This window comes from Mustela nivalis (genome assembly GCF_964662115.1).
Source record: "Mustela nivalis genome assembly, chromosome: 14".
NCBI lineage: Eukaryota > Metazoa > Chordata > Mammalia > Carnivora > Mustelidae > Mustela > Mustela nivalis.
The window spans coordinates 7,023,294-7,047,659 of record NC_139033.1 but is presented as its reverse complement, the minus strand read 5'-3'; the positions used below and the strand labels follow the sequence as shown (position 1 = coordinate 7,047,659).

The 24,366-nt window shown below is 50.1% G+C and overlaps 1 protein-coding gene across 1 annotated transcript; it reads right to left on the bottom strand.

Moving 5' to 3' along the window:
• Positions 1–1,489: 1,489 nt before the first annotated feature.
• HRK (harakiri, BCL2 interacting protein) lies at positions 1,490–24,081 on the bottom strand. Its single transcript, XM_082699810.1, has 2 exons — positions 23,639–24,081; positions 1,490–6,268 (listed from the first exon to the last, which is right to left on the bottom strand). The coding sequence occupies exon 1, from the start codon at positions 23,968–23,970 to the stop codon at positions 23,695–23,697; it is 276 nt and encodes a 91-aa protein (XP_082555936.1). The 5' UTR covers positions 23,971–24,081; the 3' UTR covers positions 1,490–6,268; positions 23,639–23,694.
• Between the last annotated feature and the right edge of the window lie 285 nt (positions 24,082–24,366).

The window sequence follows — 24,366 nt, the reverse complement described above, 5'->3', positions numbered from 1 at the left end:
GTGACTCAGTGGGTTAAAGCTTCTGCCTTCGGCTCAGGTCATGATCTCAGGGTCCTAGGATCGAGCCCCACGTCGGGCTCTCTGCTCAGCAGGGAGCCTGCTTCTCTCCTCTCTGCCTGCCTCTCTGCCTACTTGTGATTTCTCTCTGTCAAATAAATAAATAAATTATTAAAAAAAAAAAAAGAAAGAAAGAAAGGAGGGTGACTTTCAGAGAAGTCCCAGCTCTGCGTGGCCCTCCGAGCTCTACAAGCTCAGCTGCATTTCAGAGTTTGCCCCACCCTGAGGTTTTTTTACTCAAACAGTATCAGTCCTTGAATGTGGGTTGCTCGTGGAGGAGGCCACGGGTCTCTGAAGGTGCCAGATGCCACAAAGCATGTGAAGGCACAGGATGGGGAAGCAGAACTGGTAGAAAGGTCAGAAGGGATCTGGGCAGGGGACCTGTGGGGCCCACCTCTGGTTAACCAGAGGATAACCCTATGATTCAGCATGGGTTTGCTTGGGTGCCGGATTATGATGGGTATTTTAAAATGTAAATTAATAGCATTAGGTGATAATCGTTACGAAAACAGTCACAAAAACATTGTCGGGCAGAATTTTTGCAAATTTTTTTTGCAAAAATTTATTTGCACAAAAAAATTTATTTGCAAACCAACTCGACACGGCTTAAGCAAGAGGGAGACTTTATTTGGCTCAGGTAACAGTATGGGCCTGGAGTATCGCTGGAGTCAGGGGCCCCAGATACTAAAATCATGACATTGCATTCCTCTACTCATTTTTGCTCTGAGACGGTTTGATTTCCAGGCAGTCACATCCCATGTGGCTGTAAGAAGCCCTCCAAAAGCTCTGTGCTTATGTTCCACCAGCTTAGCAACCCTGGAGTCCTGAGGTTGACTCGTTAGTTTGTCCCCAAACCAATCCCTTTAGCCTTTGGGACTTGGAGCCCTGCTGGCCAAGCCTGCATCAGGTGTTGAGTCCTGGCTGTGGGGACGGAGATGAGGAGGAGGAAAGGGTCAATACTTCTAAGTCACACGGACTGAGAGTGGGGAGGGGGTGGGTCCCCAAGGGAAAAGAAAGCATCTATTATCTAGAAAAACACCCTGTCCTCAGCCCACCATTCTTAGGAAAAGACTACAACTTGATCGCTCAAGCATCTTAGAGCAGGTAAATGTAAGGGAAAGAGAGACCCGTGTGCCCATAGTTGGCGACATGAGTCTGCACAGCCATTAGCTCATCTGCATGGCACCACGCATAAGTGATGGTTCTGGGCACTGACCTTGAACTGTCAGGCAAGTTCCCTCAACCTCTTGGCCAACCCAAGGGTACTGTTCAGGCCAGTCCTCCCCTTAGGGAGTCCTCAGAAATAAGACAGAGAAGGGAAGTGAGTGTGTGGCCTTTTGTCCCAGGGTAGATTGGGGTGCACAGCCAGATCCTCCCATGATCTTTGGGGACCAACCTTTCAAAAGGAAATGAAAACGCAAAGGCCTCTGGCTGGAAGCACACAACCAGTTTTTTAATAAAGTCATTACAAATATGTACAAAGCGTCTCCAAGGTACGAAATTCCTCTTACAAAAGAGCACAACAAACCAGCAAGGTTAGAACCCAGAACGCAATGTTCCCAAGCTTGTTGCGTCTCTGGCTGAGCCAGAGGCCTCGGTGAGGTTCCAAACACCCCCACAACCGTGTCTGCCACATACACACATAGGCTCTTGGGCACGTATAGTGCAAAAGACTTAAGGGTTCAGGTCAGGGAGGGGACAGGAGAGAGGTAAGAAAAGCTTCCCATGTCCTAGGAAGTAAGTTGAACAGGCCCTGTTTGCAAACTAGATGCTCCTTCCAGGGACCTTATAGAAATTAAGGACACAAATGGCAGGGAACAAATACATAAAATCCCCACCTAAACCATCCACCCTGTCCTGGAGTGTCTTCAAACCCAACACTCCTTACAGTGGATCTAAGTCAGGCTTCCTTGCTCCCTGCTGGGTCCCAGGCTGTGCTTGCCCTTGAACTAGCAGTGCCCTGGAGCAGCTCAGGAGGGCATCTAGTGTAGCAGGGTACAGTTACCTCATGGGTTTGGGGAGTGGTCACACGGACCTGAGTTCAAATCTTGGCTTGGCCACTTCACTCTGTATGTGCGGCCTTAGGCGAAGTTGCAAAATGTCTGAGTCTCAGCTTCCTCAACTGTAAAATGGGAATAATAACTACTGTCTTCCAAAATGGGTATGAGGAATAACTGAGGGGACACGTGTTAAGCACTCAGCGCAGGGCTCCGGGCTGGTGAGCATGCGCTGTCGATGGTGGCTTTTGTTACCATGTGAAGCAGCAAGAACCAGTCTCTTCATACTGGGAGTGTGTTGAGATCACAGGCTTTTAAATTGCCTTCACGATAGTGCGGTGCTCGGTAAATAGCAATACTACAGAACAATCTGCCAGCGAGGCTTGGGGTCATAGGGATGACCTGACAAATCTGTTAAAGACTATGAACCAGACCAGAAAGGGACAATTAGCGTCATCTGGTTCCAAACAGGGCTGCCCCTCGGTGCTCCATACCTAAGTTTCTTCCCAGATGGGATTCTGCAACCTGGCACATTGTAGGTGCTCAGTAAATAGGTATGGAATGAACATTAATATTTTTTTTAAAAAACCACAAAACTTTTGGTTTTAAGCTTTAAAATGACACTTCTGACATCAATATTCTCCATCACTATGGGAGTAGACCAGGGTGTCTAGCCTGTCCCTCTTTAACCCCTAAGCAACTCCCGACTCTGCTTGGCTCAGGCTGACTTAAGGAAAGAGTCAGAAAAGGAATTGGTATCCACATAGAAGAACAAAATCTGTGTTCTGATCACTGCAGCTTCTGATACCAGATGGCCACTCAAAGAGTCCACAGTGGCAAACCAGTGTCCCCAAAGGTGCAGGACCAACTGGATTTATCATCATCAGAAACGTAAATTGTGAAACCAAAGTCATGTGGTCCTGTGACAATATTATTTAAATTACCACTTTTTTCCCATCAAAATCAAAAAGAATTTCTTAAATGAGACCACTGGAAGAAGTGGAAAAGAAGTCTCCAGTAGCCCAAAGAAATAGAGGAAAACAAAATGGGAACTGGGTTCTGGGAGGTGCCTATGGCGTAGGACCATGGACAGCAGCCAGAGAGGGGGAAAGTGCTCCCCCCCCCACCCCCCAGAAATCTGTTATTCCAGCTACATCTGCACCAGGATCGTGAAATGGAACCCCAACTTTGAAATGGGGTAAAGAGATCTTACTTGCTTTTGGGGGATGGGGAGAGAAGCTTCCAGAAGGGAATGGATCTAATTTGGAAGGGAAATGTTGAGGTCCCAGGAGGCTCCGATCCTTGTGGCTCCCGGACCCCCACCCTCTGAGAGCAACCAGCACCACCAGGAAGGAGGCCCTTCTGTTTCCTCCTCACCTCATTATGCAGCAAGCTACCTAAACAATGATCTCAGAGGCCTCCCTCTGCTTTGCACGGACATGCACACGCGAGCGCGCATGTACACATGCACACACACACACACACACACACTCTGCTGTCTGCTGAAACCCGATATGAGGTCTTTTTTAAAATTTATTTCAAAGCCTCCCTCCCTCTCCCTCTCTTCACAGACGCTCTGCAGTGAAGCTAATCAAAATCAATGACTCCTTGGCAGCCAGAGAAAAGCGGGGGAGAGAGGGAGGGATGGTGCCAGCACTTTGCACACTGTGGAAATATTTAAAAAAAAAAAAAAAAAAGAAGAAGAAGAAGAAGAAACACCACCCCACTATCTCATGCAATCCAAGTAATGCAGCCTCCGAGACGGTGGGGACAATATATACATATATATCATGCTTCAATTTCCTAATACAAATGTCCATCAAGAAGTCAAATCTCATATAAAAACAAGCATTAAAAACAACCCCTTGTCAAAAATCGGGGCAGTCGAGAAGTGCACTCAAATTAATGATGTGCAAGAAAAAGCCAGGATTAGATAAATACACAGTTCTATTAATACAAGAGAATATGTACAAGGGACTTGGCTGTAAAGCTCCATCAGGAGGTCAAGGGTGCCCAGTTCTCAGCGGTGTGGCTTCATTGAAATCAAAATTGCCCCAAATGCCAACCTGGGCATTTGGATTTGGATCCTCCCTCAGAAATGTCAGAAGCTGGTAGGCAAGTCAGGGCTGAGAAAGGGATTCTCTGACCTTTCCCCCTCTCCCGTGTCTAGATGGTCAGCAGGGCCCTACTGCCGTGTTGAAGGTACAGCCTCAGGGCAGCGGAGAGCTGTGATCACATACCATTATAGTAATGAAAACCCCCTCCCCAAAAAATAGGCTGAGCTGGAAAGACTCTAGTGTCTGGCTCGGAAAGGGACGATACAGAGACAGGGACTGTGTTTCCTATCATTCTAATTAATTTGCCTTCTCTAAGTTCGTGGCTTGCTGGGGATGTCGCCTGCTGCTCTCTGCAGACCCTGCCTACATACCCATCCCCTGCAAAATTAACTGGAGGGGAGGGCCCCCAGAATGAAAGGAAGCAAGTTCTCCATCAACAAGCTGGCTGGGGGTGGGGGTGGGGGCTGCCCTCACCTTCAGCAGCTTTGGGTCACATTTGTCTTTAAAGGTCTATTTAGGAAAACATAAGGCCTGGATAAAAGAAAGAAAGAAAGACAGCTCCCAGCTTGCAACAGCACTAAAAGGTCCTGCATTCTAAAGGACCTGGTAATTTTCACCAAAGCCTATGGGGAATAATTCAGCCCCATGTCAACCTCAACAACGGCTGATCCCTCTGCTGGCTTCTTAGAACAGCAAGGGTGTCTGCTAATCAGCCCAGTGGACCCCCCTGCCCATAGGGACTGGGTGGTGGCCTGCAGAATGACAGTCTGACCCTGAAGCCTGGTGCCCCACCATCTCAGCTTTGCACACGGCACTGTGTAAGACCCAGCACAGAGGAGTAATACCTGGGGTTTTCTTTCTTTTACATTTTTCAAAAAATAAAAGCAAAATATAATCACTGCTCCCTGAAGAGTCTTTGCAGCCAAGTCTCAGTCCAGCACACATCTTTTTTTTTTAGCCCTTCTAGAAACTTCTGAAAATAGTAGCTCATCCTGGGGAAATCAAACAAAAAAATCAGACCTTCTGTCAGTCAGTGAGATGCTGGTGCATTTCATTTAAGTGACCCGCTCCCTCCCCCAGTGCCTCTTGCTTATAAATCACCCTTGACCAGAACGTAGCCATTTCTTGGCCCTTTAATCCATAAAATCTAAGCCCTGAAATCCCCTTGGGGAGTAGGAGAGGCCATGGGCTGTACTCCCAGGGTACTTTCTCAGGGGCAGAGGATAAAGCAAACAAGTCACATATGAGGTCAGCTTTCCACCTCAGTAACCAGCAAGCACTCGGTACCTCCCCCTCCCTTCCTCCCTCCCAGACCCCAGGGTTTGCTCCAAAACACCTCTGGATTTTTCATCCCCACAGAGAAAGAGCAGAGACTCTCAAGTGGCACTTTTGCGACTTGTCCCTTTAAAAAAAGAATTTGAAACAGCAAAATAGAACTCTCTCGTCCCCTGGCCTTGCAGTCTGGCAACAGAACGCCATGGCAGCACCGGCAAGAACACAGCACCAGCAAAATTTAAGTGAAGCACCAGAGACACCAGACTGGTAGGAAAAAAAAAAAAATCCCTTTTGTCTTGTTCTGACAGTGGGACTGGCTATTGACCTACACACAGGTACAGAGAGACTAGGACTTGTCAAGACTTTTGGAAATGAAGGACTCCCAGACTGCCCCTCCTCCTCCTCGCTTTCTTTCTTTTTTCCTTCTATTTTGCCTTTTGCAATTTTACCCTCTCCTCCACCAGCATTCCCTCCCCAGGTGGTTGGTCCACTCTGGAGCTAATTCCCACCAGTCTTTGCACATTTTCTAGGTACACAGTAGGCATCTCTCTTCCAGTGCCCCAGACATGGAAGTATCAAAGTCCACATGGGAAGGTGCAGGAAAGGGAGGGGACTTGCGTCCTCGACAAGACATGCACTGAGTAGTAATATTCAATATTTTCTTTTTTTATATATAGAGCTGTATGTAAATAGCATTGGGGTGTCTGTTTCTGCAGCTGGATATGCAAAGGGCTTCCCCAGTCCCTTTCGGCGTTGCTACTATTGGCTCTAGGCTCCTCTCCACTTCCTTCTCGAAGTGCCAACCGCGGCCTTTCAAGCTCCGGGCTCCCCCTCAGGAAAACGGGAACCAGCTTTCTCCAAGGACACAGGGTTTTCACCAACCTGCAGAAATAAAGAGTGGTATTTCAGTCAGTAGGCACGTGCAGACAGCTGCTGGGGATGACGTCAGTGCCTTGAGCCTGTGCACAGCCAGCCCCGAATGTCGAATGTTGGGAGGTGGAGGGGGATGGGAGAGAGCTGCTAGATACAGAGCTCTGATTTGGAGGAAAGGGTCCCCAGAAGCTAGATATAGTGCCCACCCCGACCTCCACCCCGGCCAAAGCCCTGTCCACACAGCAGCCTTCCGTAAATGAACATTGGTATGCACACGCCCCCATTTCTGTTTTCAGACGTAAGCATCTTCTGTGATTAAAAGAGAGAATGTCAAACCACCCTGCCTTTTTGCTCCTCCAAAGCAGGAACAGGACACTCATCTGTTTATTTCACAGATCCATAGTCAAGGCAGGCTTATAGGACAGCCTCTGCTCCCATCCATTCATTCATTCGTTCACTGCCGAACATAACAAGAACAGGCTAGTTACAGATCCAATGACATAGTTCCTGCCCTGTAAGGGGCTCAGAAGTCAAGAGAAAGAGATGAGAAGAGCTTGGTATCAATGACAGTGTCTTGTGAAGAGAAGTCCAGATAAATGTGAACTCTGGGACCCCATAAGGGAAAGGGGGAGTCAGAGCTCTTGAGAGAAAGAGGCGGACTCCTCTGGAGGACTGAGGGATGCCAGGGAATCAGCCAGGATAAGATGAGGCATCCAGGAAGGGCAGAAAAAATAGCACATACCCCCGAGAATCGAAAAACGTATTTTCATACAGGGGCACCTAGATGAGTCAGGTCAGTTGGGCGACTGCCTTCCGCTCAGGTCATGATCTCGGGGTCCTGGGATTGAGCCCTGTGTCAGGCTCTCTGCTCAGCAGAGAGTCTGCTTCTCCTTCTCCCTCTTCCTCTGCCCCTCTCCCTACTACGATCTCTCTCACTCTCTCTTAAATAAAATCTTTCAAAAAATTATTTTAAAAAAACATATTCAGGGGTGCCTGGGTGGCTCAGTCAGTTGATCTTCTGCCTTCAGCTTGGGTCATGATCCTGGAGTTCCAGGATCGAGCCCCACATCAGGCTCCCTGCTCAGCGGGGAGTCTGCTTTTCCCTCTGCCCCTCCTCTTGCTCATGCTCTCTCTCTCTCTCAGATAAGTAAAATCTTTCAAAAAATTATTTTAAAAACATACATTCAGGGACACCTGGGTAGCTCAGTAGGTTAAGCGTCTGCCTTCGGCTCAGGTCATGATCTCAGGATCCTGGGATTAAGTCCTATGTCGGGCTCCCTCCTCAGTGGGGAGCCTGCTTCTCCCTCTCCTCCCTGCTTGTGTTCTCTCTCTTTCTCTCTCAAATAATAGATAGAATCTTTATAAAAACATATGTTCACACAAAAACTTGTATGTCAGTGTTCATAGCAGTATTATCCATAATAGCCAAACAGTGGGAACGACCCCACGGGAACAACCCCACGGGAACGACCCCACGTCCAACGACTGATAAATAAAACAGAGTATTTCCAAGCAATAGAGTATTATTCAGCCATGAAAAGGAGACTGACACACTGCAATCTGGATGAGCACCGAGGTCGTTATGCTAAATGAAAGAAGCCAGACACAAAAGATCACATACTGTATGATTCCAAGGTTGTGACACACCCACAAGAGACAAGTCTTTAGAGACAGAAGTGGATTAGTGGTTGTCCACCACTGTGGGGTGGGGAAGGACTTGCGGAGTCACCACTAATGGGTACACAGGGTTTCTGTGGGGGAAATGAAAATGCTCTAACATTGATTATGGGGATGGCCAGCACAACTCTGGAAATATAATTTTAAAAAATCATTGAGTTGTGCACTTGGAAAGGATGGGTTTTCTGGCAGGTGAATTATGTCAGATGGACGAGGAAGAGGGAGCAGCGTAAGGGGACGGGGGAGTGGCAGGGAGGAAGGGAAGAAGCAGGACAAGGGCAAGAACAGAGCGATAGAATATCCCAGTGAGCTCAAGGTGCTTGAGGTGGCTCCAGCAAAGCCCAGGCCATGGGGCTGGGAAGGGGTGAGGCCGGAGAGTGAGCAGGGGCTAGAAGTTCGCAGAGGACAGCATGTTAGTCCAAAGCAGGCTGCCAGCGACTTGCCATGTGAGCCATACAAATCAAGTGAAGTCGTGCACAGAGTGGGAGGGAGATCCCTTTCTGAGTTGTAAAGAATCCGGGATATCGACCTGTATGAACCGCGCCAGTCGGTTTTCCTGCTGGGTCTAGCCAACAGAAGCCGCTGATGGGGTATGAGACCAGGGTGTGTACTTCCCCGGCTCCCACCCTACCGGGCCACAGACCTCCGCCACCACCGAAGCCCCGATTCCCTGTCTGTCCCGTGAGAGAGTCTGCATCACTGCATGGTCGCTCTTGGTTTTCATGGGAATCAGTCATCCACCAACACAGCTGATCAACACAGTCCTTTTAGTTCACGAAAATCTGCTTTCATAATCCCTAAAAACTCACTTTGTTGGTGCCTGGTCACACTGATCTTCGAAAAGTCAGTGGAACCCGGCAGCAGTAGCCTGAGATGATTACGCCCAAAAAAGGAAGGATGGAGAGAGAGAAAGAAGCCACCTCTAGGTGCTACGGAGCCTGCTGACTTTGTGCTCAGCATTTTTCTGTGCGCTCGATGAGGCCGCAGTGCCTGCCCTCAATGTGCCTCCAGCCTTCCTCGGAGAGACGTGCCGTGCCAGAGGCCAGAACTGCGGAAGACCATCGTCCACAGGCGTATGGATAGCCCAGAAGTCAGGGTGTGGCCGGGCTCACTAGGCAAGCTTCAGAGAGGAGCCAAGATTCGAACTTGGCCTTTAAGGGACGCATTCATACTTTTTTCAATAACTGGAAGAAGCAAGGATCATTTAAGTGGGGAAAGGAACGGAGCAAAGCACAGGGGCAGTGACACATACAGCTCAGTCAGGGGACCATGATGAGCAGGGACCTGCATCCCAAAGTTATGCAGAGTGAGGCTGCGCAGATACACTGCAGTTGATTGCTGGTGATGAAGGGAAGACGAGGATGGTATCAGGAGAGGGAAGAGAACTCTCTCTTAATGGCATGGATCAGTTCCATCCATGGGAGGAATGAATTGTTCTTGCAAAACTAGGTAGGACCAGCAAAGGATTTTCACTTTTCCTACCTGCAAGTCATTAAGCCCAGAATGAGTGATTCTAAGGGCTTCCCAGTGCAGCTCCCTGTCCGGTTGCATGGTTGGTGTCCCTAGAGACAGATGGACATCAGAGGCCTGTCTCTGCTTGGCCAATGGAGGCCACGTCACCACAGCCCAGAGTCGGAGAAGGTGCTTGTGCATACGATTCTGGGGATCTTTCAAATATTTTTTTTAATTTATTTACTTGAGAGAGAGACAGTGAGAGAGAGCATTAACGAGGAGAAGGTCAGAGAGAGAAGCAGACTCCCCATGGAGCTGGGAGCCCAATGCGGGACTCGATCCCGGGACTCCAGGATCATGACCTGAGCCGAAGGCAGTCGTCCAACCAACTGAGCCACCCAGGCATCCCCGATTCTGGGGATCTTAAATGGGACCTGCTATGCCAGCGAGCTTACCCGTGGACGTAGTCACTGAAATGTGCTCAAGAGTGTTCCCCCCAAGTTTTATCTGTAAGGGAGCAGCTTGGAAACATCCCATATTTCCACCAGTAGGAGACCGGAGTAATAAACTGAGGTACCTGCATATTAGAAAGAGGTAGATCTAAGTGTGCTATGATCTTTTTTTTTTTTTTTTTTTTTAGGATTTTATCTATCTATCTATCTATCTATTGGAAAGAGAGTGAAAGAGCAAGAGAGGGAGAGACAATCTGAAGCAGACCCCATGCTGAGCGCAGAGCCTGACGTAGGGTTCAGTCCCACAACCCCGAGTTTGTGACCTGAGCCAAAACCAAGAATCGGACACTTAACTGACCGAGCCACCCAAGTGCCCACCCAGGTGCCCCTAAGTGTGCTACAACTCTTAAGTAAAAAGAGCAAATGGCCAAACAGCATGACTCCATTCTCCTTTAATGAATATATGTATATGGGTGCGTGTCTATACACACATACAGATATTTATATATTTCTATATGCCCATATAAAGGGATGTACAGATATGCAAAATAGTGTAATGGTTAAGAGCACTGGGGCACCTGGGTGGCTCAGTCGGTTAAGCCTCCGACTCTTGGTTTCAGCTCAGGTTGTGATCAGCAGCACGCCGGGCTTCGTGCTGAGTGTGGAGCCTACTTAAAATTCTCACTCTCCCTCTACTTACCCCCTGCTCCCTTGTCCTCTCTCCCCCCAAATTTAAAATGAACAAATAAATAAATACAACTAACTACAGTTAACTCTTGCACAACATAAAGGTTAGAAGCGCTGACGCCCCGTGCAACAGAAAACCCATGCCCCACCCCGTGTAACTTTTGACTCTCCCAAAACTTAACTACTAATAGCTGCTGTTGACAGGAAGCCTTGCTCATAACATAAACAGTCAAATTAACATATATTTTGCACGTTATAGGTATTATATACTGTATTCTTACAATAAAGTAAGCTAGAGAAATATAATTTAATTAGGAAAATTGTATGGGGTGCCTGGGTGGCTCAGTCATTAAGCATCTGATTTCGGCTCAGGTCATGATATCAGGGTCCTGAGATCGAGCCCCGCATCAGGCTCCCTGCTCCTGGGGGGCCTGTTCTCCCTCTCCCACTCCTTCCACTTATGTTTCCTTTCACACTGTGTCTCTCTCTGTCAAAAAATAAGTAAATAAACTCTTTATTTAAAAAATCATATTGAAAAAACATTGACAGTACTGTACGGTATTTTTTTTTAAATCTGCATATAGGTGGACCCATGCTGCTCAAACCTAAATGTTGTTCAAGGGTCAGCTGCATTTTTTTAATTAACATATAATATATTATTTGTTTCAGGGGTACAGGTCTGTGAATCATCAGTCTTACACAATTCACAGCACTCACCATGGCACATATACTCCCCCAAGTCCATCACCCAGCGACCCTATCCCTCTCCCCCAACCCCCCAGAAACCCCCAGTTTGTTTCCTGAGATTAAGAATCTCTTATGGTTTATCTCCCTCTCTGATTTCATCTTCATTTTTCCCTCCCTTCCCCTAAGATTCTCTGTCTTGTTTCTCAAATTCCACATATCAATGACAACATATGACATGAGATCATATAACAATGATAATTATATTTCTCTGACTGACTTATTTCACTTAGCATCATACCCTCTAGTTCCTCCATGTCATTGCAAATGGCAAGATTTCATTTTTGAGGGCTGCATAATATTCCATTGTGTATATGTGTATATATACCCCATCTTCTTTATCCATTCATCTGTTGATGGACATCTAGGCTCTTTCCATAGTTTGGCTATTGTGGACATTGCTACTATAAACACTGAGGTTCACATTCCCCAGTCAGCTGTATTTTTAAGAAACAAAGTCCATTACCCGCTCTGAGCCACTATCCTGCCCCTAAAATGTTTTTCCTCAAACTTAGCTCATAAAAAACTTTCTCAAATGCTGACTCACAACCAAAGCTCACAGCTGAGGAGATTCATGGAAGTTTGCCTTTTAAAAAAAGTCCCTATTTCCACCCTCACCCAGTGAGATCAGGGCAGAGGGGAAAACATGGAACCTCAGGTCCTGCCTCCTGGGCCACTGTGCTGTCCCCCTGCTGTGCATGCAAAGGCAGGAAGCTGTGAACTTCGAGCCCCGCTATAGCCGTGGATCAAGTCCCAGGCTCACTAGCTTCTTCCTATATCTGAGATGAGGACTCTTGGGTCCCCTCCTAAGAGGTCTCAATATTTAATTTAAGAAAATACCACTTTTTTGGCTCTTGCTATTTGCCCAAGTGTTGAGTTACAAATTCAAACAGCAGAGAAGGATATAGAAATAAAAGGAAAGCTCCCTCACTCCAGCCCTAAGCCTCCCAGAATATTTCCTGTGCATTTGCAGACACCATGTCTCTCCCCCTTATCCTATGTCCCCCGAGCCCATCACCATGCCCTGCACAGAGTAGGTGCTCATTTCAACTTGCTGGGTGACAGTGAATCTGTGAGGAAGCGAATAATGGTGGCAACCTCCCCACCTTTCCATCTTTGGTTTCAGGGCGCTGATGTTTTTTTTCTTTTTCTTTTCTTTTTGAGAAAGAGAGAGACAGAGCACAAGCAGAGGGAGAAGCAGGCTCCTCACTGAGCTGGGAGCCCGATGTGGGGCTTGATCCCAGGACCAGAGATCATGACCTGAGCTGAAGGCAGATGCTTAACCATCTAAGCCACCCAGGCACCCCTTCAGGGTGCTGATTTTGACCGTGGAGTTCATGTGGGACCAATAGTCAGTCCTAGCCCCTAAGAATCCTGGGGACAAAGGTGTCTGTGCTGAATCCTCCTAGAAGGAACACTGCTCTGGTCTGTGTCTTCAATCTTCATCTCTGTAGTTCATGCTGCCCACTTAGGAAGGTGGGTGCTGAGGAGAAGGTAGGGCAAGGGGATCAAAAAAACAGAAGCCTGGGGCACCTGGGTGGGTCAGTTCATTGGGCATCTGCCTGTCAGTTTCAGCTCAGGTCGTGAGCTCAGGTTCCTGGCATTGAGCCCTGTGTCAGGCTCTGCACTCAGCTAGGATTCTGCTTGAGAGTCTCTCTCTCCCTCTCCCTCTGTCCATCCCCCACTCACACTCGTGCTCTTTCTCTCTCTCTCTCTTAAATAAATAAATAAATCTTTTAAAAGATTTTTTCAAAATTTTTTCATTTGAGAGAGATAGTGAATGAGAGCACAAGCAGGGAGGAGGGACCGAGGGAGAGGGAGAAGCAGGCTGCCTACTGAGCAGGGAGCCTGTGGGGCTTGATCCCAAGACTCTGGGATCATGACCTGAGCTAAAGGCAGATGCTTAACTGACCGAGCCACCCAGGCACCCCAATAAATAAATCTTTTTAAAAAAAAGAAAGGGGGTGCCTGGGTGGCTCAGTGGGTTAAGCCTCTGCTTTCAGCTCAGGTCATGATCTCAGGGTCCTGGGATCAAGCCCCGCATCAGGCTCTCTGCTCAGCAGGGAACCTGCTTCCTCCTCTCTCTCTGCCTGCCTCTCTGCCTACTTGTGATCTCTCTCTCTCTCTGTCAAATAAATAAATAAAATCTTAGAAAGAAAGAGAGAGAGAGAGAAGGCTAGATCTGAGACACGTGAAAGAGGAAGAGGCCATTTGGCAGCTGCGGGAAGGGACGACGACTCCCTGTGCCCCGTGCCCGGCTATTAGTGAACAGTTATCCGTGCCTCAGTGAGTGGTTACCAAGGCTATCAGTGAGTGGTCATCAGCGTTTCACTGAGTGGTTATCAGTGCCTCAGTGAGTGGTGATCAGCAGTTCAGTGAGTGGTTATCCTTGCTTCAGTGAGCGGTCGTCAGTGCCTCCATGAGTGGTTGGTCATCAGTACCTCAGTGAGCGGTTGGTCATCAGTGCCTCAGTGAGCGGTTGGTCATCAGTGCCTCAGTGAGCGGTTGGTCTTCAGTGCCTCAGTGAGCGGTTGGTCTTCAGTGCCTCAGTGAGCGGTTGGTTATCAGTACCTCAGTGAGTGGTCATCAGTACCTCATGTGAGTGGTTGGTCATCAGTGCCTCAGTGAGTGGATGGTCATCAGTACCTCAGTAAGTGGTTGGTCATCAGTACCTCAGTGAGTGGTCATCAGTACCTCGTGAGTGACTGGTCATCAGTACTTCAGTAATTGGTTGGTTATCAGTACCTGAGCAGTACCTGAGTACCTGAGCAGTCATCAGTACCTCAGTGAGTGGTCATCAGTGCCTCCATGACTGGTTGCTTGTCAGTGCCTAACTGAGTGGTAATCAGCAGTTCAATGAGTGGTTATCCTTGCTTCAGTGAGTATTTGGTTATCAGTTCTTCAGTGAGTGGTCATCAATGCCTCAGTGGGAGGTCATCAGTGCCTCAGTGGGGGTGTTCATCAATGCCTCCATGAGTGGCTGGTTATCAGTGCTTCAGTGACTGGCCATCCATGCCTCAGTGAGGGGTCATCAGTGCCTCAGGGAGTGGTTACCAAATCTATCAGTGAGCAGTGATCAGTGCTATGGTGAGTGGCCACTGATTGTGTAAAGTCTGTGAGGAGAGAGCAAAGAACTGAGAGCTTCTGGCCACTATGAAATTATAGCAGATGGACCTTGAGTGCACACTAACTGGACTTCCAGAAGGGTCGCACTGAGGGTTGGGAGGCAGCAAGGCAGCAGAGAACTGACACCAAGTCAAATGGGCAGACCCTTTCTACAGTAGTCTTGCCGGCTGTACCCCCATGTTATAATATGCATTTTTGACCCAATAATATCACTGCTAGGAACTTCACTTGTTTTTTCTTCACAAAATTGCCCAAACAAGAATATACCTTGTTTATACTACCACCAAATGAGAAACAGCATAAATGTCCCTGGAGAGGGGAACAGATAAGTGAATCATAGTTCGTCCAACAGTGGAACACCATGCAGCCATTAAAAAGGATGATGAAACCTTTCTTTGTTGACATGGGAAGAGATCAGCAATCTATTTTTAGTGGAGAAAAAGCATATTACAGAACAACATGGACAGATGATCTCACTTATTTAAAATAGGGTATGTGTGTATGTGGGTGTGCGTGTACATCAAGGGATGTCTGACAAAGTGGTCCCCTAAAGGAGGGGTTGCAAATTTATATATACGCATGGATCCAGTGACGTGTGCCCAGAAGAGGTCAGGGTGAGCAAGAAAGTCTGTGTACCATCTAAAGGGGCTTCTGATACTCATCCATAGGAATACAGATCTTGTCAGATCTTTCCATTTGTTCGAGAAAAACTGGAAATTCAGGCTTTTTTAAGAAAGTACATGATTTTTCAGTGCAGCGGGGAGAGACACAGGAGCCGAACAAAACCCAGCTTCAGGCCAGATTTAGCCAGGAGACCACCAGGTTGGAACCATTGCCCAGACACTGGGATACCCTTAGATAGAGTCACTGGCATTGAAGGCCACTTCATCTTAACCCTCAATATCTATCTCTGTGCTTCAGTTTCACTGTCTGGAAACTAAGGGAGTTGGGTTAGGTGGTCTCTCAAGTCCTCTCTAGCCCTGGCTATATCTCTAGAATGGTGACCTTTTGGGTCATAGATGTTTTGAGGATTGGATCAAAACCTTAGTTTCTCTCTCAAGGAGGGAGAAATACGGGAGTATGACATCAACCAACTTTATGTGTAATTTGGGGGGGGGGGTTCCAAATTTCTTGAGGCCTCCCTCGAATTCATTCATTTATCTATTCATTCATTATTCATTCATTCATTCATAGTTACTGGATGCCTGCTCTATGCTAGTCACCATTCCCAGGCTGGGCTATAGTGATGGGCAAAGGAAATATGATTGGCACCATCATGGGACCTGGAAGCCAGTGTCACCCGGGTTGGGAAGTCCCGTCCTGGAGGTCAGTGGCTTAAGCAGGCTGCTGGTGAGCCACAAAGTAGGGGACACAACACTGGTAACTGCTTTAAACAAAAGGCTCTAAAAAGTCCCCTATGAGTTCCCACCGTACTATGAGTACAGACCCACAGACTGAATTTGATCTCAAATAATAACACATATCCCGGACTCCCATTGATCATTTTCTACCATTTTCTGAGCATCAGTGACACGTCCCACATTGCTCAGAAGGTAAAGGGACAGGGCGCCTGGGTGGCTCAGTTGGTTAAGCAACTGCCTTCAGCTCAGGTCATGATCCTGGAGTCCCAGGATGGAATCCCAGGATTGAGTCCCACATCGGGCTCCCAGCTCCAAGGGGAGTCTGCTTTACTCTCTGACCTTCTCCCCTCTCATGCTTTCTCTCACTGTCTCTCTCTCAAATAAATAAATAAAATCTTTAAAAAAAAAAAAAAGGAAGAAAAAGAAGAAGAAGGTAAAGGGATAGTTGATAGGTGGCCAAATATCTGGACCTGATGGAAAAAGCCTGACTCCAGAGTTCACGTGACTTTCCACCACGCTGTCCTGCCTCCACATAAAATGCAGGTGAATATGACAGTGACCAATGGTTAAAATTTCAGAATCAAGACTTAGGCCCCATGATGTGCCGCCTAAAACATTTTAAATCCGGGCTGTCTTTGAAAGCAGTACCTCTTCTTAAATCCATCCCGTTGCCCCTGACATATTCCCACACTTTGAAGACTACCCCCCACCTCCAAAGCTAAGTTTCCCTGTCTTCAGTAGGTTAGCATCCTTCAGGATTTATTAAGTACCATGTGCTAGGTTGAAGAATGTCAGATGTACACGGTGCCTGGCTGTACCATGGTGATAGGCAGAGGCCGGCAGTCAGGGAAGATTCTCCAAGCTCTTAGTAATATTGCTCGGACTTGGAGTTCCTCCCCGACATCAGGATGGGCGTGCAAGGAGTCCTCTGCATTCCCAGGCCCTCCAGGAATAGCCAGAGGTATGTTCCACAAAGAACATTCCCCACAAAATACCACAGATTGAGCTGAGGATGATAACATCCGACTCCAGAAGTCAGTGACATGACTGAGATATGGGAATGAGGGGCAGCGTTTATCCAGAAAGCCCTTCTGGACCTTTACTACATTTTATGCCCTTTAGACAACGGTTATAATGAAAGAATGTTCACATATGCTTTGATAGCAAAGTTCCACTTGGAGGCATTTTTAAGAAAATCATCCATGGGGGCACTTGGGTGGCTCAGTGGGTTAAGCCTCTGCCTTCGGCTCAGGTCAGGATCCCAGGGTCCTGGGACTGAGCTCTGTATCGGGTTCCCTGCTCAGCGGGAAACCTGCTTTGCCGTCTGCACCCTGACTCGTGTCCCCACTCAAAAAAATAAATAAAATCTAAAAAAAAAAAAAAAACCCAAAAAACAAAAAACCACACACACCAGAAAATCGTCCATGATGTTCCCAGAGTTATACACAAAGATGTTCCTCTTCACGTTGGAAATGATCTAAATGTCCAGCAGTAGTGGATTGGGAAGGTAAATGTTGGAACAACCAAATAATGAAATAGCGAGCAACCTCTAAGGGTGTCATAGAAAATATCACAATGAGTGGAGAAATGTCTGTGCTGAAAAGGAGAAGTCAGGCTATAGAGAATAAATATCTAGAGCAAGTCATTCCATTTGTTAAAGCTCCCATCAGTCCATTTTTGAAAATGGAAAGAAGCCTCTCAAAATGTTCATAGTGAGTAGTAAGATAAAAAACAATTCACAAAATTGTCTTTTATTCAGCATTTTCCAAATATTTAATAAGGAAATTGTAATATTGTTTGCAATCAAGAAAAAGCTATTTAAAAAGGGGGGGGTGTCCCATAAATTTTCCCAATGCAATTTAATTCCATCTTGCCCAAGTCTGTGGTCTGCGGTCTGCAGAACAAAGGTCCAGGATGACAACACTCTGTGGGGGCAGCCAATTTTCTCCCCATGGGAAGGTAAAGGAGATTTCTCCTTCCCTGGGCATTTAGCAGTAATAAAAGAATGCATCTCACTGACAGAGTTAAAACAGAGACACCCCCTCCCATAGCAGGACAACAGTTTAGGGCAGGAAAGAGACAGGGAGATGAGGCTAAGTTGAATGGTGACATTTCTTAAAGTGCTAGAAATCCAGCCAATATCCACAACATTCTGAGGCTCCTGAGGGCTGGGCATCTGTGAACTGGTGCAGGAATCAGGATCTCTCAGACCCTGGCAGCAGGTGAACTTGTTCATTTGCACAGAGAGGCTGCGGTGAGAGTCAGAGCCAGGGTCTCCAGCTCCCGAAGTCTAGAAGCCTCTGAGCCGGGAGCTGGGACTAGTTCATCCCTATATCCCTGCATCCCAGCACCCGGCTCATAGCTGGTGCTCAGTGCATCGTGCAACTACATGACAAGGAGCAGAGTCCTCCCTACTGTGTCACATCTAATTCTCCCCCTCCCCCCTGCAAAGCACCTGCTCATTCACTATCTGCACTTGTGAATCTCGTTACTGATGAAAGCCTCTCTGAGCTTGGTTTTCTCACCCCCTACTTCCTATTGAACTTGGAACCAACTTGGGCTCTGTGCCACGGCCTCATGTAGCCACTCCCTGCCTCTCAGACTTCTTCTTCCCCAAGTTCATGTGGCTTTAGCCACACTCCTCGGGTTTCTTTCTTACTGAGACACATGGAGCAAAATCTCACCTCCCAGACCACTGGTCTTCCTATATGTCCCCCAGAACGCCCTTCTTGCAAGCCTTCACGGCCGGCTCCTTCTTGTCAATCAAGTCACAGGCCCCCTGGCTCCTCCTGAAAGTACCCATCCCTAACCACTCATGTAGGTGAGGAGTCCCCTGGGCTCTCTATTACACTGCCTTCCTGGAATACCTTCAGAGTCCTTGGCACTTCCTGAAATTATCTTTGTGTCAGATTGTGTGATCCAAAAATGGCAACATTATCTCCTATCCCACGTGCTATGCCAGAACCTTGCCACTGGCTCCCAGGGAGATGTCTTCATTCCATTCCCCTGGAACATGCGCTGGTTGGTGACTTCTTTCTAACCTAAACGACTTCTGAAGCCGGGTCAGAAGAGGCCAAGTGGCTTCCACCTTTGTCCCCTGGAAGCTTGGTCTTGGGGCTCTTTGTCACCAGGTCAGAATCTAACCACGGTGAGGCCGCCATGTTGTGGAAAAGCCTGGGCCACAGAGGAAATGAATGCCAATTCCCCACGACCTCCTCCCCATGCCCAGCATGATTCCAGCCTCCACCCAGCCTGGAGCAGAGACAGGTCACCCCTATGCCATGTCCGAATCCCTAATGCACAGAATGTGTAAGCATAATCAGACAATTGTTTTAGGCCATGAGGATTTGGAGTAACTAGTTACAGAGCAGTAGTAACCAGAACAATCTGTATTAACTTATCATCGGTCTTTTCCCACTAAAATGTACACGAGGGCAGGGCCTTCTATGTCATGGTCCTTCCTGTGACCACCACAGTGCCCTTCACCTAGTAGGTCCTCCAAAGCGATTATTGAGTAAGTGAAAGAAGCTGAATTTGGGGTTACCTATCTTGCATAGTTTCTGACTGATACATCTATCCATTACATAATCATTGCACACCTACTATGCGACAAGCAAGTCACACGCGGTGGGGCATTCCATTGTTCCCATGAAATCCTATCACACTTAACACTGGTGACCAGAGGGAAAACAGAAGCCCCCACATCTCCCCCCTTCCCCCCAATATAGGTCTGAAAAGCTGCCTGTCAAAAACCAGAGGTTGCCAAATCCACGCAGCCCACATCTGGGGGTGTATTTAATTATCCCCGGGTGCAGCTGTTTTTACACTGACAGCTCAGTCACTTGTGCCCTGGCCTCTTGCTAGGCAAGCGGGTGACTCCAGACAGGGACCATGTGGTGGGCAGGCTGCCAAGGTCCTGCACATCTGGCCCCTTCCCGGGGGGTACCTCCCCAACAGCTGTCTCCTTCCTTTTGGATTGCTCCCTCCCCTGGTCTAGGCTTTCAGGCTCTAGAAGTAAAACTGGCAGGGGTGCAGTAGGCTGGGTGGGAGGCTAGAGGGATGAGCCTCCGGGTTTAACTACTTAGTCCCCTAAGTACCTGCCAAGAACCAGTTAGCATGTCTGGCCGGCAGGCCAGGCCTTCATTAATTCATTAAAGCAGGCTGCTGCTGGCCCGTTGTCTTTCTTGTTGCTGACCATGTCGCCTCCTGGGCCTGCAGAGTCCTCTTCCTCCCCTTCTTCTTGGTCCCAAGGCAAGATTCTGTCCACCAGTGCCCCTTTCTCCCAGCCAGATTCCCTGGCTGTATTCTCTTTCCCTCCCTGCCCCCTCCCAAGGCACAGTTCTCCCTCTCCCCGCCCCTGCCAGCCAGTGCTCACCAGAAAGCATCTTTTGTTCCCTCTCCTGCATCTTTGCTGCTCAGTGACGGGTTAAATCACACCCATCTTCCTCTTGGCCTCCTCTGCCTCCAAGGAGCCTCCCCTGAGGCTCTCGCAGAAAGGGAATCTCGCTAGTGCAAGAATTCACAGCTCATCACCCCCTCTGCTTGCTGTCCTGAGTCTCCTCCTCCCCTGCACCCCCCAAATCATCTGGGAGGGGCTGTGTGCCCCAATTTCTGATGTTGCCACCAGTCCTTTGGGATGCAAGTGAACCCTCTCTGCCTCAGTTTCCTCTTTGAAATAATAAGAATGGCATTATCCATTTCGTAATAGCCTCTGATGGGTGAGCTAAGTGCCAGGCACTGCACTGGGCACTTTAAATGGATGCTCTCCGATCAGGCTTCCAACAATCCTAGAAGAGGTACAGCTCCAGTTTAGGCTCAGAAAGGTTATGGTTCTTACCCAAGGTCACATTGCCCGCAAGTTTCTAGGCTGGGACTTAAATCCAGTCCCATCTGATTCCTAAAGTCATGCTTTCCCACTGTGCCACCCTGGCCGGGCTGGCCCTGATTCCCCAAGAAGACGTGTAGGGATGGTGGGGGACTGCCCCCCCAACAGTGCTCTGGGAAAGGAAACTATTAAATGCACAATCATAAGCATGATAGCTCACGTTTGTATCTGCTTCTTATGCATTTGGCACTGTTCTAGAACGCTCTGGATGTGAATTCATTTCACCCTCGTGACAACACCTTTGCCATAAAGTACTATTATTGTCCCCACTTAAAATATGGGGAACAGTTAGTAACAGGTGTGTGTGTGTGTTTAGTTAATGATGACTTCTGAAAGATGCATTGCTGGCTCACAGATGAGGCTCTGGACAAGTTTGTTGACACTGTTGTCCACATGGCCAAGCTCACCCTTAACGCCTAAGAGAAGAATTTCCTGCCCTATTTGGCTGACTCAGCGCCCTGGCCCCGGAATACTGAAGGTTTCCTACAAGAATTCTCACTTCTCTAGGATAGGAAGGGTGGAGAGGACCACACATGGAACTCAACAAACTGTCTTTCTCCAGTGGATTTTCTTTCACTTCTTCCTAAGTTTCGGGAGAGCCTAGGGGAAACCTGGGTTCCCCCCAATTAAGTCAAACGCACTCGCAAGGCCCGAGCTGTAGGCAGTAGGCGGCGGGAAAAAAACTAGAGTTTCTGGCATAGGGACCGAGGTTGGGAGCCCAAGGCCGGCGAGCCCCCAGATGGAAGCTCAGGAATCGGGTGGTCCACAACTCCATCGGTGTCCCCAGGGAGTGAGGCGCGGCGCTGCAGGAAAGCTGAGCCGGGCTTCCTGGGGTTAGGGCACCCGAGGAGGGAAAACTCTGGAGGGTGTGGTTGCAGGGGACGCCAGGCGGGAGGCAGAGGAACCCAGGAGTGGCCTGGAGTCCAGAAGCAGCCCGGAACTCTGGGGCAGAAGCGAAGTGAGGAGGGGGTCATAAACCCTACGCCGACAATGACCAATTACCTGGCGACGCCGCCCAGCCAAACTGCCATCGGACCCCTCCCCTGCCCGCGTAGAATCCCGGCCTCCCCGCTCCTCCCCCGGCCCCCGGGCGCGGAGAGGCACCCCGGGTCCTCCCCGCGAGCCCTACCCGAGGTCTCCCGCCCCCTCCCAGCCGGCAGCCTCCTCCCGCGGCGCTGGAGAACCCCCAGCCCTGACGAGCCCTCGGCCTGTGAGCCCCCGCGGCGGGCGCCCAGCATGCCGCACCGCCTGGTCCCGAGAAGGGAGCGCTCTCCCAGCCTGCCTGGACCGCAAAGACCGCAGGAAGCCCTGGCCTGGCCCTCCTACTGGGTTCCTCTCGCGTGCATCCTGCTTCTAATTCACATTCCCACTATCTTTTGCAACTTGTTCTCCAGGCAGTTTCTCTTACTCTCCAGCTCCCCCCATCTTCCCTTTCCTGGTCTCGCCGCCCGCTTTTTCTTTCCCTCTCCTTCCACTTTCTTTCCGCCTTTCCCCAAATTCCAGGCTTTGGGCTTCGCGTCTTCCTCTGGACTTCTTTTCCTGACCCCCTCCCTGCCCCGTCCAAAATATAGTTCCTGCCCCGGGGATTTGGCAGCCCCAGCCTGGCCCCTTCCGACCCGAGGGCAGCCCCTCTCCCCCGATGGGGAGTGGCGGATGGGACCTCCGGGAGCCGGGCAGAGAGCGCCCCGAAGCACGCACCTCTCCTCGCCAGCGCCCGGGTTGCGCCGGCCCACGCGACATCTGTCGCCCGCGCTCCCGGCTCACACCCTGCGCACCCCCGCAGCTCCCCGGGCGCTGCCACCCCCCACGCTCCGGCTGCCGCCTCTCCCCGCGGGCGCAGTGCCAGCTTCTCAGGGTGTCGGCGCACGACAGGGCTCCGCCAGGGCAGAACGCTGGGCATCTGTGGGTCGTGGCACCCCCCAGCCGCCGGCTTTCTCACCTTCGACCTTCACCTTCCAGCCCTAGATCCACCTGTGGTGGGACTCAAGCTGATTTTCTCTCCTTCCCCATTCTCCGCAGTTCTACTCTGTTCCAGAATCTGAGAAGACAATCCCTTACACGTTTGGTCCCCTAGGCGCACAGCTAGTGCTCAAAAATTCCCCAGCCCCAAGGGCCTAGTGCACAGAAGATGCTTAGTACCTTTCTCCCACTGGTACCAAACAGTGGGCGCTCAACACTCATTCCCCACTCCCACCAGCACGCCGCGCCTAGCGTGCTGCAAGCTTTCAAACATTCCCTCCCTAAATATTTACGGCCTAGCACCCAGAAGGAGTTCAATAAATGCTCTTTTATTAAGACTTCCCTTTGGGGTTTCCCTAACAGCCTCCGATCCCAGCCTACTTTGGGGGCATCCTTCTCCATCTCAGCTTCAGCCTTCTGGTGAAAAGGAGGCCAAGCTCCTTAAACGGGACACCTCGTTGCAGAAAGAGCGAAGAAGTTGGCAAAGCAGAGAAAAACTGCAAAGTGCGCGAGGCCGTAGAGGAAAGAGCTCCACCGGAAACCTGGAGGAGGAGGCGTCCAGAGAAGCGCACCGGGAGGAACGAGGGAGTGCCACTTAAGGAGAACAGGGTTCGGAGACTGGCGACTTAGGACAGCAGACGGCTTGGAAGAGGACGGGGGGCTTGCCTTGAACCCGCGACAGACTGTAATTCTTTGGCGTGGCGGGTAACTACGTCCTCGTTGCAAACACACTTTTTACTTGCGCTGTGTGTTTACTTGAGCGCTGGTGGGCATTATGGAGGCTAAAGTCCCCGCCGCCAAGCCATCCCACTAGGAGAGTGGCGAGATGCGCTTAAGGAGTCGAGAAAAGAAGACAGAACCGACCTGACCCTTAGAAGGAGAGATAGGAGCTGGAGGGGAGAAGGCTGGCGAGAGAAGAGAACAGGGGGAAAAAAGAGATGGGAAGAAGAGAAAGCAAACTTGGTCTCTCTGGCGCTCCTAGCCTGCGGGGTATGACCAGTCCCCAGCCGCCGCGCCCCGGCGCGCGCTCGCGTACCTGTTGCTCTCTCCGGCTGGGTCTCGGCTCCGGCCCCACCAAGAAGCCCCGCGTTCCTACAAGTTCCGCCTGCCGAGCAGCCAGGCCGCCAGCGCCGCCACCTGCGCGGCCGCGCACAGCCAGGGCCAGTAGGTGGGGAGCGCGCCGGGCGCCGGCGCCCTCCGGCTCCGCGCGCGGCGCCGCCACATGGTGCGCTGGTGCAGCTCGTCGCCGAGCGCCTTGAGCCGAGCGGCGGTGAGCTGCGCGGCGGACGAGCGCAGACCCAGGCGGCCCGCGCTGCAGGCGCACACCGCCGGGGGCCCGCGGCCGCGGTGCAGGGGGCACGGACACATGACCGCTCGCCTCGCTCCCTCCCCGCGCTCGGGCCGCCCCTCGCCTCCGCTCCCTCCGGCCTCTGCGCCTGCCTCCGCCGCGCTCCAGCCGCCGGGGGCCTCCCCTGGACACCAAGTTTCTCCTTGTGTTGTGCGTTTGTTGTGCTGACGGCGCTATTATTAATTAAAGTGTCACATGGTGGAGGGGGGCGGGGAGGGCGCGGGGAGGGGGGTTACATCATCCGGCCCCCGGGGGGGGGGGGACTGCAGGCAGAAGAAACCGAGAGGTAACTTTTAACCCTAGCGGCGCCGGCAGCGAGAGGGCGCGCGTTGGAGAGAGGAGGAGCACGGCGCGCTGGGACGCGACCAGGCCCCCGCCGCCGAGGTCCCGGGCTTGGGGGTCGCGTGGGACCCCCG